Here is a 14,534-nt window from a genome sequence, read left to right on the forward strand (position 1 = left end):
TTTTGTGTGGAACTTTACTGCTCCTAAATTGTGTTTGACCATCAAAATCTGTGCAATAAATTTCTATGATTTTCTGTCTTTGGTGAGTCGTTCTCTTCGGTATCAGTTAATGCTTACATGACTTGATTGTTAAATTGGATAAACCCTGACTGAAGAATGCCACAAGACACCCTAATCATCTCGCCAGGTAAGTCCATGACAAGGTTTAACCCACACAACTGCCACTTGAGAAAAGAAATCCCTTTGTGAAGCATGGCAACATACTGTATAGACATAGCCACAAAGATTACAGGAATTCCATATGGAGGCATCTGTAGTCCAGCATCTAACTCATTCATGACTGTTTGCTACCGAATACTGTCTCAAGGATTGAAAACGCTAATCACTGCGAAAACACAAGTCGTTACCATAGCTTAATAAAGTACAACATTATTTGAGATCACTGACCAGGTCTCTCTTGAAAAATAGATTTTTATCTCAATGAGAAAAACCTGTATAAACAAAGGTTAAATAAAAATAAAATGAATAAAAAAAAGTGAAGGGCCACTCCTCAAAGTAAGGTAAGGTTCAATTAAACCAACCACAAGAAGTATTTCAGGAAATCCGAAAGCTCCAAAGCTATGCTATTTCCTCTAACTCACCAGACAGACCATAAGGCTCTAATAAACGTGGCGTCTCAACAGGACACCACTTGAAACAGGACTTTCTTTCAACACGACATTTCACAGAAAATAATCTAAACTTTCATCTTGTTTAAATTCATCTTATGTAAATGTTATGCGTGATTCACTATGTAACTGAACCGTTTAGTCAAATAATTACCTCAGGGTTTCAGGTTCATGTTTACGCTCATACACTGACTTCCCTGTCGCTGTATGGGTTATTTTGTATGAAAAATTGTCTAAGTTACTATTAGTATAGCTTAGCATACTGCTTAGAAGATAAAGTGGAATATAGCATTTGTCCACCCTAAAAAATGTCATTTGTACAAGCTAAATATTGGTTATAGATACATGGCTATTAGAAGCCAGTATAAAAAGGTAAAAACGTCAACTCCATGGCATTAGCTGAGGTATTGTCTCTGCTTCTTTTACTTGTCCTGTTAAAATGCCCTCCTCTATATGTGGAAGCATGATCAAATACAACAGAAGAAAGGCACAAATTAATCCATCAACAATATTCTATTAACACTTTTTTCAGGTTTCAATGTGGGGCCTCTTCAAATATAACAAACTTACCAACATCGATTTATACCAATTATTGTTGTAGTAAAACTGAATACTCTGTTGGTCTCCAGCCAAAGGCATTAAGGAGAGAGCCCTATTACTACAATTGTAAACAGATGTGCCAGCCTGTGCCAAAGTTTGATTTGGAGTAAGTATGTTTTCTCTTGAGTGTTTTCTAAATAGAATTATGTAAAAAAATATATAATAACGATATGAATAAAGCCTGCATGTGAAAGGGGTGGAAATAACCTAAAGATTATAGGTAGAAATTGTACAGACCATATTTATAACAAGCATGTCCCAAAAAGATGGCTAGCGTTTCTGATCATTAGATAGACTGCTCAAGGGAGTGAGGTCAATGCTTGGTCAAATACCAAGGACCACAAACTGAACTACTGTCAACCGAGCCATCGCTATAGGCTTACGGTGAACAGTACAGTTCTATAACCTCAAGGAGGCATACATACAGACAGGAATACTGTACAGTATGTATTCACGAGCAGTTAGGCTAAGCAGTATAGTTTATGACTGGCTAGATGATATTGATCCCAATGATACCACAATATACTTATAAGCAGACAGCGACCATTGTTATGAATACGGAACAACCATTTTTTTGAGGACTGAATCTACGTAAGTGATTGAAGTGTTTATGGTAATAGTTCTATGTAAAGAGATTGAATAGGCTTGGTTCCAATTAGATATAGACATTCGGGTAGTTGTCTGTAGCGCGTCAGTCATATGCATGTATGGATTACCACATATGCAACTAATGGACCAATATTATTTAGTGTGGGTTTTAATATATGCTCTTTATGCTACGTTAGAAAGCACACTTTTATGCTATTCAGAAAAGCTCAGATTGCTGGATCTTGATGAGGTGTATAGAGACGTCAGGAAGTGCTGCAATGTATTTTTTCTGTTTAAGAAAGGACATGATTGACATTGATTAATTCCTTTCTATCAACAAATATTGCATTATATATTGTGTATGAAATGCCATAGGGCTATAATTAAACCGAAACAGTTATCTTGAAGTTTGTGTCTGAGGTTAGCCTGTGTACAACTTTTGGGCGGGGGTTCAGCTTGCTTCAGATGTGGGCCTTTAGGTCTCAGTACTTTTTGCTCAGTGTAGTATACCTTTTAGAACGTATTTGGTATAAGCTCAAATCAGACAAGCATTCAGAGCACATATGATGCTATTTTCTATACTACGATGAGCATAGAAAGTACATGCCCAACAATATGACTTTGATGTTATGGAGCAAATGCCATTGCCAAAGAATGCAACACTTGCCAAGTATCACAGCATGATACTACATGGAAAAACAACACAAATGTCACAACCATTACGTTTCTTTAATATTCTTTACAGTTGGAAAAGCTATTTCAACATGTTTATGTATTTTCGCATGTGAATGAAATAAATAGAAAAATATGAATAACATTTGAACACAAAAAAAAAGCAAAGCACTGTTGCCCCACAGCACTTACACTAAGCACCTTGGGTAAAAAAAGAGTTGGGAGCCGCGAGGTTGCGACTGGGCTGGCGAGGCGGAGTAGGAGTCTTGGATGGAGTGAATGTCTTGGGACGGAAGGAGGAAGAGGACAAGAGAGCCCAGAGTGGACCTCACAGGAGAGCTTACGGTCAACACAAACACAGAGCCATTTTGGTAACACTTCAAATGAACTATGTGTCAGAAAGACTTCACCTTGCTATCACACATGACACCTTGTGAAACCATGTTTCACTTAGTATTTTTTATACTGTCGTAGGCACAGGAGGTTGGTGGCACCTTAATTAGGGAGAACGGGCTCGTGGTAATGACTGGAGCGGAATGAGTGGAATTGTATCAAATACATCAAACACATGATTTCCAGGTGTTTGATGCCATTCCATTTGATCCGTTCCGGCCATTATTATGAGCAATTTTCCCCTCAGCAGTCTCCTGTGGTCGTAGGACATCAAATATAATATATGACGACTGGCTGGCTAGCCATCAAGCAAGATGTAGTAGTTGGCATGAATTGTTTTGAAATGTATGGAGCAGTTATCGGATGCCAGGTCAGGTTCACGACAGCACTACGAAGGTTATGACAGATAGTTCAACCCAAGTGTTACATATATCTAAACTGAAACAAATAAAACATTAAAGCTGCAACAATAAATAAACTATTGTAAACAAATAAATACGTTTCATTTGAAAAATCCTTCAGACATATGAAAACTGGCCCCAGAAAAAGTGAAACAGCAACAAATGACTACAATATCATGAGAGAGGTACTTGTGTGCTTCAGTTGGTACGAGATTTGCAGATGCCAATTCAGTTAGTTGTATCTTTTGAGCTATCAGACTTGAATTAAGATGAAAGCCACATCTACAGTAGAAGCCACATCTACAGGAAGTTCATCTACAATAAAGTTGTAGAGCTTTAAAAACTGGATTGCATAGTTTGATGTTTGTGCAACATAATAGACTGCATTTATCTTGCTACTGCATTAACATACAGGTTCCTTTGGGAAGTATTCACACCCTTCCCTCGTTCCACATTTTGTTACGTTACAGCCTTATTCTAAAATGTATGAAATTGTCTCTTTTTTTCATCAATCTACACACAATACCCCATAATGACAAAGTGAAAACAGGTTAAGCATTTTTTGCACATTTATTACCAATAAAAAACTGAAATACCTTATTCATAAGTATTCAGACACTTTGCTATGAGACTCGAAATTGAGCTCAGGTGCATCCTGTTTCCATTGATAATCCTTGAGGTGTTTCTACAACTTGATTGGAGTCCACCTGTTGAAAATTAAATAGATTTGGAAAGGCACACACCTGTCTATATAAGGTCCCACATTTGACAGTGAATGTCAGAGCAAAAATCAAACCATGAGGTTGAAGGAATTGTCCTTAGAGTTCCGAGACAGGATTGTGTTGAGGCACAGATCTGGGGAAGGGTACCAAAAAATGTCTGCAGCATTGAAGGTCCTCAAGAACATAGTGGCCTCCATCATTCTTAAATGGAAGAAGTTTAGAAACACCCGGCCAAACTGAGCAATCGGGGAGAAAGGCCTTGGTCAGGGAGGTGACCAAGAACCCGATGGTCACTCGGACAGAGCTCCAGAGTTCCTCTGTGGATATTGGAGAACCTTCCAGAAGGACAACCATCTCTGCAGCACTCCAACAATCAGGCCTTTATGGTAGAGTGGCCAGATGTAACTACTCCTCAGTAAAAGGCACATGACAGCCCGCTTGGAGTTTGCCAAAAGGCACCTAAAGGACTCTCAGACCATGAGAAACAAGATTCTCTGGTCTGATGATGCTAAGATTGAACGCTTTCGCCTGAATGCCAAGAGTCACGTCTGGAGGAAACCTGGCACCATCCCTACGGTGAAGCATGGTGGTGGCAGCATCATGCTGTGGGGATGTTTTTCAGCGGCTGGGACTGGGAGACTAGTCAGGATCGAGTGAAAGATGAACGGAGCAAAGTACAGAGAAATCCTTGATGAAATCCTGCTCCAGAGCGCTCAGGACCTCAGACTGGGGCAAAGGTTCACCTTCCAACAGGACAACGACCCTAAGCACACAGCCAAGACAACGCAGGAGTGGCTTCGGGACTAGTCTCTGAATGTCCTTGAGAGCCCGGACTTGAACCCAATTGACCATCTCTGGAGAGACCTGAAAATAGCTGTGAAGCGATGCTCCCCATCCAGCCTGACAGAGCTTGAGAGGATCTGCAGAGAAAAATGGGAGAAACTCCCCAAATACAGTGTGCCAAGCTTGTAGAGAAGAATAATTGAGGCTGTAATCGCTTCCAAAGGTGCTTCAACAAAGTACTGAGTAAAGGGTCTCAATACTTACGTAATTGTGATTTTATTTTTTATTTTAATATACATTTGCAAAAATGTATAAAAACCTGTTTTTGCTTTGTCATTATGGGGTATTGTGTGTAGATTGCTGAGTAAAAAAATGAATTTAATCCATTTAAGAATAAGGCTGTAACGTAACAAAATGTAGGAAAAGTAAAGGGGGCTGAATACTTTCCAAATGCACTGTAAACTAGATAAATACATCAGCTATATGACCTGTGAATAAGTTCTACAATGAAACCATTTTTATAGTGACTCTTGTGCTGAACATATTGGCCAACCTACTGTTACGTCAGTCTGTTAAGAGCCCCTACAGCCAACTAATCACAGGTAAAGATAAAGTGACAAATACTCTGACATCAAAATGGCCGACTGGTATTTCTATAGAAACCCAACTGTAAACAGCATTTTGATGTAAAATTCTCCTTTGCTTTAGTGTAGTTTTACAGTAGAGACAAAGTGCTCACCATACAAGGCAAACGTTCAAATCGTTTGTGCCACTATGACCAATTAACACACTTACGAGAAGACAGGAAATGTACAACACGTGTACTGGTGAGGGTGAGAGTATATTCTGAGGTGATGTTGAGTGTTTTGCCGAACCAGTGATCCCTGTACGATGTTCAGTTTTGTGATCCCTGAAGTGGAGAAGGTGAGCGCCGTTGTAGCTACAGTACTAGTTAACATGACATACCGCACCTGATATTTGCCTTGCACGGGCATCATAGCTTTCTTCCTATTTCAGTAACAGTATTTGTCTAAGCATTTCAAACGTCTGCCAATTCAAATTTAACCCTAAAATAAAGTGTTATATCTCGATCTATGGTTACTGTTTTTACATTTTGTGATTTATAATTCATTGAAGTTACTGAGTAAAAATGTTGGCCGCACATGAGGACTACACAGGGATGGTAGAACTGTGAAAACATCTTAAATATAACATTCTACGAGACATGACACTTTTGAAAACTGCATTTCATCCTTAATTTATGAGTCTTTAAAAAACAACTATTTTCATAACATAAAAAATACTAACAAAACATATTGTTGTTTTAAAAATATGTTCCTCTGTACAAACTGTTATTGTTCATGAGACTTAAAGGACCAGACAGAAAAGCACCAGTAGAAATATGAAATATCATATTCAGTTATGAAACCTAGCCACTAAAAATAAAATCATACTGTACAAAGACACATACACAAAATACAGTAACAGTCATTTGTTGCTGTTTGATAAAGTAATAATATTAAAAACTCTTATACACAAATATACACTTGTGTACTTCGGTTACAGGGTGAGACAGCAATCACAAAAAAAATGTACTTCACGCTTCACATACGAAATAAATATATTTCGAGTTATTAATTCGCCTCTACAAATATATGGCATTGTTGGACAACATTGTCCTTCTAATTTATAGTTTTAATTTTGGAGCCTAAGTTCCAAATGGGAACCATGTGTTTCTGATGATTCCCAATGTGGAGCAGCATTCTGTGTGTGTTCTCCCTCTCCCTTGTTTCTAATCAGCACCATGCCACTGCAGGGCCCGGTGTGGGTGGGCTGGGGCTAACGTAGCCTAGCGCTGATGCTAGCGCTCCATTGACTCTCCTATAGAACTCCTAAAACACAGTAAACTAGCCGCTAGCCTCTAGCTGCTAGTCGCTAGCTGCTAGCGGACGGCCAGAAGTACACTCGCTGTAATTTAAGCACACCCCCATGTCTACTCACGGTGACGCGCCCCAGTGAAGGAGGAAGTCAAGGGGGAGTTAGGGAAGAGGAAGTACTATCGTACCGGCTTCCATGGTCGGCGGTGCCATGATGCGCTGCCCGGGCACAGGTCCAGGTTACACTGCTCCACGTCGGGAGGCTTGTCCAGGATGTCACAGTTGTGGTCGTTGAGTCTTTGACCGTTGGGCCGTTGGCATACCACCTGGCGCGTCCTCCTGCCTCCACCACACGTCTGGGTACACTGAGAAGCGACAAGGGAAGATGAGGAGGGTCACTGAGTATTCAGCAGGCTCCTAAGTACAGTATGTCAATAGATCTTCTTTCAGGGCAGGATTAGATGATGAAGAGGTGCAGAGGAAAGGAAGTGACTTTAGACTATTGATGCATGCCCAGGAGTCTGAAATGGGTATCTGTAGTTTAGTAGTGGCCTGTATTGTTGTAGCGTCGTTTAACAGAAGCAGATCTGCTTAATAACCTTATACTGCAGAGGGCTAAATCAGGGTCACACAGAGTGTTTCTTGATAGTCTTAAACAAATCTACTTAGAAACAAAAGTATACACCTCACATACATGGTCATGGACTTACGAAGACACCTGTACCATGTCAGATATAGAGTTGAATGTATAATATTTTGAGTTTGCATCCCAATACTACAATTTATATACATCACAGAAGACTGAAATATAACAAATCCATTTGACATAGAAACACCAGATTGTCAGTGTAAAAAATAAATAAATAAAAACTAAGTATGAAATATTAATAACATTCCACCCATGAGGCCACTAGGTCATTTGACTGCACATAGTCCTTGTACTGCCTGTGTACTGACCTCTCCCCAGACGCCGTAGTTCCACAGAGGGCAGGGTCCTGAGTCGCAGTTCTTGGACTCGGCAGGTTTGACCCTCTGGTCACAGTGGCTGGTGCTGCGACCCTCCGCATCCTGACACACCACCACCCTCCTCTGGAAGCCCCCCGCACACGTACTGGAGCACTATGGACGGGCACAGAGTGTGTGTTACAGACAGAGGGGAAACACACACAGACAACTTTGTACAGACCAGCTGCAATGTAAACCAAAGCCAGCTGTGGAGTTACAGTACACTGTGGAGTTACAGTACACTGTGGAGTTACAGTACACTGTGGAGTTATAGTACACTGTGGAGTTATAGTACACTGTGGAGTTACAGTACACTGTGGAGTTATAGTACACTGTGGAGTTACAGTACACTTGGTCCACACACAGATGGAAAGCATCGGCCTTAGAAGGATAACATGACACATAGAACAGCCTTGAACTACGCAGCAGATACTTTCTGCAACCAATTTCAGTTACACATCACATCCTTGCTGTCTCAGTAAGAGATCTCTATGTGAGATACAGCAGCCAGTAGTTACACAATTAAGTGAGACAGAGCAGTGAACGGAGATGGTATCGAAGGGACGGGGGTTTTCTTGACCATGTAACCCGAGCAGGAATGATTCTCTCCCCTGGTCCTTGCCAGGTGACATGGTCAGGTGACATGGTCCTATGGTTCTGTACATACTCCTCCCCAGGGTCCCGTCCTCCACTGGTTGTCTGCCGAGGGGACGTTCCAGCTGCTGTGTCCCGGGTGGCTGGCGGGGTCGTGGGGGCTGTAGGGCTGGTCGTTGGACCTCTGGCGGTACACGGAGGGGCAGGGGGCGCCTGTACACTCCTGCTCTGTGCTGGGCCTCTCGTCCTGATCGCAGAAGGACTCGTCCACCTGGTGGTGGTAGTTACTGCACACCACCTGCCTGGTGGCCCGGCCCACACCACACGTCACTGAACACTGGGCAGAGAACAGACAAGGTCATATCACTGAACACTGGGCAGAGAACAGACAAGGTCATATCACTGAACACTGGGCAGAGAACAGACAAGGTCATATCACTGAACACTGGGCAGAGAACAGACAAGGTCATATCACTGAACACTGGGCAGAGAACAGACAAGGTCATATCACTGAACACTGGGCAGAGAACAGACAAGGTCATATCACTGAACACTGGGCAGAGAACAGACAAGGTCATATCACTGAACACTGGGCAGAGAAAAGACAAGGCCATATCACTGAACACTGGGCAGAGAACAGACAAGGTCATATCACTGAACACTGGGCAGAGAACAGACAAGGTCATATCACTGAACACTGGGCAGAGAAAAGACAAGGTCATATCACTGAACACTGGGCAGAGAACAGACAAGGCCATATCACTGAACACTGGGCAGAGAACAGACAAGGTCATATCACTGAACACTGGGCAGAGAAAAGACAAGGTCATATCACTGAACACTGGGCAGAGAACAGACAAGGCCATATCACTGAACACTGGGCAGAGAACAGACAAGGCCATATCACTGAACACTGGGCAGAGAACAGACAAGGTCATATCACTGAACACTGGGCAGAGAACAGACAAGGTCATATCACTGAACACTGGGCAGAGAACAGACAAGGTCATATCACTGAACACTGGGCAGAGAACAGACAAGGCCATTGAACACTGGACAGAGAGAAGATCAAATCATCAGACATAAGTGATGCATTCTTTCAGTAGTAAAGGCAACTTTACTCCAAAATAGCTGTTGACATATATTAATACTAATAGAGTTGGAAATATTACAACTATAACATACAGGAGACCACTCCCAGGAGCGCCACTGGCCACACGGGCTGAAGCAGGCTGAGGATTCTGGGGGCCGGAGCAGCTGGGCACAGTAGGACTCGTCTGCCACTCCACCCTGGGCGTCCCGACAGCTGACGTAACGGGCACGCTTCCCTTTCCCACAGGAGACAGAGCACTGAGACAGGCACACAGAGGAACACAAACATTTAAGATCAGACGTATTGTAAAAGTATTGTGTCAAACTGTCTCCCTTCTATATCTAATAGTACAAATCAAACAGTGAAATGCTTATGGGCCCTTCCCTACAATGCAGAGAGAAAGAAAATAGAGAAATAATAGAAAAGTAAAACAGGTAATAATTAAAGTAATAATAGATACATAATGAGTAATGTTAACTTGGCTGTCTATATACAAGGGGTACCAGTACTGAGTCCATGTGCAGGAGTATGCGGTAACTGAGGTGTAAATGTACATATAACTAGTAATAAAGGGACAGGTAGTAAACAGTAGCAGCAGCGTATGTGATGAGTAAAAAAAACTTACTGCAAAAAGGGACAATGCAGATAGTCCCTGTAGCTATTTTATTAACTATTTAGCAGTCTTATGGCTTGGGGTTAGATGCTGTTCAGGGTCCTGTTGGTTCCAGACTTGGTGCATCAGTACCGCTTACCGTGCGGTAGCAGAGTTAACAGTCTATGACTTGAGTGGCTGGAGTAAATATTTAGGGCCTTACTCTGACACCGCCTAGTATAGAGGTCCTGGATGGCAGGGAGCTCGGCCCCCCCAAAACGGTCGGATGCCAAGCAGTTGCCATACCAAGTGGTGATGCAGCCAGTCAAGATGCTCTCAATGGAGCAGCTGAATTGCTTTTTCGAGGATCCATGCCAAATCTTTTCAGGCTCCTGAGGGGGAAGAGGACTTGCCGTGCCCTCTTCACGGCTGTGTTGGTGTGTTTGGACCATGATAGGTCCTTAGTGATGTGGACACCAAGGAACTTGAAGCTCTAGACCCGCTCCACTACAGCCCCATCGATGTGAATGGGGGTGTGCTCGACCCTCCGTTTCCTGTAGTCCACGATCAGTTCCTTTGTCTTGCTAATGTTGAGGGAAAGGTTGTTGTCTGGGCATCACACTGCAAAGTCTCTGTCCTCTCTATAGGTTGTCTCATCGTCGTCGATGATTTAGGCCTACCACTGTCTTGTCAGCAAACTTGATATTGGTGTAGGGTGAGTCGTGGGTGAACAACGAGTACAGGAGGGGACTAAGCACGCACCCATGAGGGCCCCCGTGTTGAGGGTCAGCGTGGCGGATGTGTTGTTGCATACCCTCACCACCTGTGGGCGGCCCTACCCTATGCTTTGACCTCTTTCTCCCCTCTCTCTCCAGATGAAATCTTGCGACTTGTGACGGCCGGCCGCCCAACAACCTGTCCGCTTAACCCTATCCCCTCCTCTCTTCTCCAGACCATTTCCGGAGACCTTCTCCCTTACCTCACCTCGCTCATCAACTCATCCTTGACCGCTGGCTACGTCCCTTCCGTCTTCAAGAGAGTGAGAGTTGCACCCCTTCTCAAAAAACCTACACTCGATCCCTCCGATGTCAACAACTACAGACCAGTATCCCTTCTTTCTTTCCTCTCCAAAACTCTTGAGCGTGTTCTTTCCTCTCCAAAACTCTTGAGCTGACTGATCCAAATCAGTCAGGTTTCAAGACTGGTCATTCAACTGAGACTGCTCTTCTCTGTGTCACGGAGGCTCTCCGCACTGCTAAAGATAACTCTCTCTCCTCTGCTCTCATCCTTCTAGACCTATCTGCTGCCTTTGATACTGTGAACCATCAGATCCTCCTCTCCACCCTCTCCGAGTTGGAAATCTCCGGCGCGGCTCACTCTTGGATTGCGTCCTACCTGACAGGTCGCTCCTACCAGGTGGCATGGCGAGAATCCGTCTCTGCACCACGTGCTCTCACCACTGGTTTCCCCCAGGGCTCAGTTCTAGGCCCTCTCCTATTCTCGCTATACACCAAGTCACTTGGCTCTGTCATATCCTCACATGGTCTCTCCTATCATTGCTACGCAGACGACACACAATTAATCTTCTCCTTTCCCCCATCTGATAACCAGGTGGCGAATCGCATCTCTGCATGTCTGGCAGACATATCAGTGTGGATGACGGATCACCACCTCAAGCTGAACCTCGGCAAGACGGAGCTGCTCTTCCTCCCGGGGAAGGACTGCCCGTTCCATGATCTCGCCATCACGGTTTTCAACTCCATTGTGTCCTCCTCCCAGAGTGCTAAGAGTCTTGGCGTGACCCTGGACAACACCCTGTCGTTCTCCGCTAACATCAAGGCGGTGACCCGATCCTGTAGGTTCATGCTCTACAACATTCGCAGAGTACGACCCTGCCTGACACAGGAAGTGGCGCAGGTCCTAATCCAGGCACTTGTCATCTCCCGTCTGGATTACTGCAACTCGCTGTTGGTGGGGCTCCCTGCCTGTGCCATCAAACCCCTACAACTCATCCAGAACGCCGCAGCCCGCCTGGTGTTCAACCTTCCCAAGTTCTCTCACGTCACCCCGCTCCTCCGCACACTCCACTGGCTTCCAGTTGAAGCTCGCATCTGCTACAAGACCATGGTGCTTGCCTACGGAGCTGTGAGGGGAACGGCACCTCCGTACCTTCAGGCTCTGATCAGGCCCTACACCCAAAGAAGGGCACTGCGTTCATCCACCTCTGGCCTGCTCGCCTCCCTACCTCTGCGGAAGCACAGTTCCCGCTCAGCCCAGTCAAAACTGTTCGCTGCTCTGGCACCCCAATGGTGGAACAAGCTCCCTCACGACGCCAGGACAGCGGAGTCAATCGCCACCTTCCGGAGACACCTGAAACCCCACCTCTTTAAGGAATACCTGGGATAGGATGAACTAATCCTTCTAACCCACCCCCCCACCCTCCCCCCAAAAAAGATATAGATGTACTATTGTAAAGTGGTTGTTCCACTGGATATCATAAGGTGAATGCACCAATTTGTAAGTCGCTCTGGATAAGAGTGTCTACTAAATGATGTAAATGTGAGTCCAGGATCCAGTTGCAGAGGGAGGTGTTCATGGTCACCATGGTGTTGAACGCTGACCTCTAGTCAATGAACAACATTTGCATGTAGGTGTTCCTTTTATCCAAGTGGGTAAAAGTGCAGTGTGGAGTGCAATAGAGATTTGGTCATCTGTGGATCTGTTGGGACAATATGCGTTATTGGAGTGGGTCCAGGGTGTCTGGGATGATGGTGTTGATGTGAGCCATGACCAGCCTTTCAAAGCATTTCATGGCTACAGATGTGAGTGCTACGAGGCGATAGTCATTTAGACAGGTTACCTTGGGCAAAATGTACGTGAAAACACTTGCCAACTGGTCAGCGCATGCTCTGAGTACGCATCCTAATCATCCATCTGGCCTATGGAGAGCGAGATCACACAGTCGTTCAAAACAGCTGGTGTTCTCACGCATGGTTCAGTGTTGCTCATGACTGGGTTTCACTTTGTAATCCATGATAGTTTGCAAGCCTTGCCACATCGGACAACGGTGTAGTAGGATTCGATCTTAGTCCTGTATTGACGCTTTGCTTGTTTCATGGTCCGTCGAAAGGCGTAGCGGAATTTCTTATAAGCGTCCGGGTTAGTGCCCCGCTCCTTGAATGCGGCAGCTCTAGCCTTTAGCTCGGTGCGGATGTTGTCTGGCTTCTGGTTGGGATATGTACTGTAGGTACAGTCACAGTGGGGACGACGGCGTCAACGTACTTATTAATGAAGTCGGTGACTGATGTGGTAAACTCCTCAAGTTGGGTCCCGGAATATATTCCAGTCTGTGTTAGCAAAACAGTCCTGTAGCTTAGTATATCAACTCATACTGGTATATGACAACAGTCTATTTCTACAAATGTTTGAGACACCACTTCAGCCACTTACTCTGTAACTGTAACAAACTGTATGTGTGAATAATTGGTCATTCTCTCTCTCTCTCTGTCTCCATTAAAGAGCTGATCCATAAGATTTCCACCTGGTGATATTCTAGCTGCACCCGAGCGAACTCAACAGGAGGACAAAGTGAACATAACCAAGCGGTAAATACCCTCTAAAATACACATGTGAATACAGTATCCCAATCGTAATGACGACACCCAACTTTCCATGACATCACACGAGAGGATGACAGTATCGTTTCTGAGGGGAATGTACGTGTGTTTTTTTTCCGGAGGGACCACACTTGCGCTAGCCTCCTCTTAGACATGCGAGCTCACCGCCTCTCAGTCAGACATTACTGATAGTCTGAGATTCATGTTTGAAACCCAAGCCTTGTGTTTAGACCTGTTTTTCATTTGCACTGGAAAACAATACAAAGCATTAGACAGACAGAAGCCTAAACAAGGCTGACAGACTGCTGAGGCCAGGATGAGAGAGCGGGTGTGTGAAGCAGGGGTGTGCGAAGCAGGGGTGTGTGAAGCAGGGGTGTGTGCTGCATTCTAGAAACTACTGTACCAGTCTGAGGGCTACTGTATAGGTGAGTGTGTATGGGCATATATAAGGGTGTGTGTGTGTGTGTGTGTGTATGGGCCTATATAAGGGTGTGTGTGTGTGTGTGTGTGTGTGTTCACCGTGGTCCAGGAGCCGTATCTCCACTGTGTGAAGAACTGACCAGAGCTGTCAGGTCGGACGGTGCTGTGTTGAGGAGAGGCCCAGGGACACGGTGCCACCTCACAGTCTTGGCTGTCCCTGGGTCTGGATGCAGCGTTACACTCCCTGTCATCCACCGTGTCACCATATGCCCCTGACACACACCTCACAGCCCGCATCTGGTAACCATGGCCACACGTCACCGCACACTGCAACAACACACAGGAGAGACGCACAGGGTCAGACAGTAAAACCTTGGCTAGCAGATCCGTGATTACTTCAAGGAAGGAAGGGTGGATGCAGTTTTAACTCACACAGAGTCTAGCCCAGCTAAGCCCAGTCTAACTCAGTGTAATTGAAGCCTACTACCTCCCCAGATGCCCACCTTCTA

The 14,534-nt window shown here is 44.6% G+C and overlaps 1 protein-coding gene across 1 annotated transcript in view; it reads right to left on the minus strand.

Annotated features, from left to right (window-relative positions):
• The window catches only part of LOC115196943 (A disintegrin and metalloproteinase with thrombospondin motifs 20), a 135,119-nt gene that overhangs the window by 41,137 nt on the left and 79,448 nt on the right, over nt 1-14,534 (minus strand). Inside the window, exons 23-27 of the mRNA XM_029758000.1 lie at nt 14,125-14,352; nt 9,489-9,653; nt 8,377-8,640; nt 7,662-7,823; nt 6,893-7,069 (exon numbers count right to left, since the gene is read on the minus strand). Of these exons, the coding sequence (XP_029613860.1) occupies nt 6,893-7,069; nt 7,662-7,823; nt 8,377-8,640; nt 9,489-9,653; nt 14,125-14,352 (996 nt within the window). The remainder of the gene's footprint in view (nt 1-6,892; nt 7,070-7,661; nt 7,824-8,376; nt 8,641-9,488; nt 9,654-14,124; nt 14,353-14,534) is intronic.

The sequence above is a fragment of the Salmo trutta genome, chromosome 7, assembly GCF_901001165.1.
Source record: "Salmo trutta chromosome 7, fSalTru1.1, whole genome shotgun sequence".
Classification (NCBI taxonomy): domain Eukaryota; kingdom Metazoa; phylum Chordata; class Actinopteri; order Salmoniformes; family Salmonidae; genus Salmo; species Salmo trutta.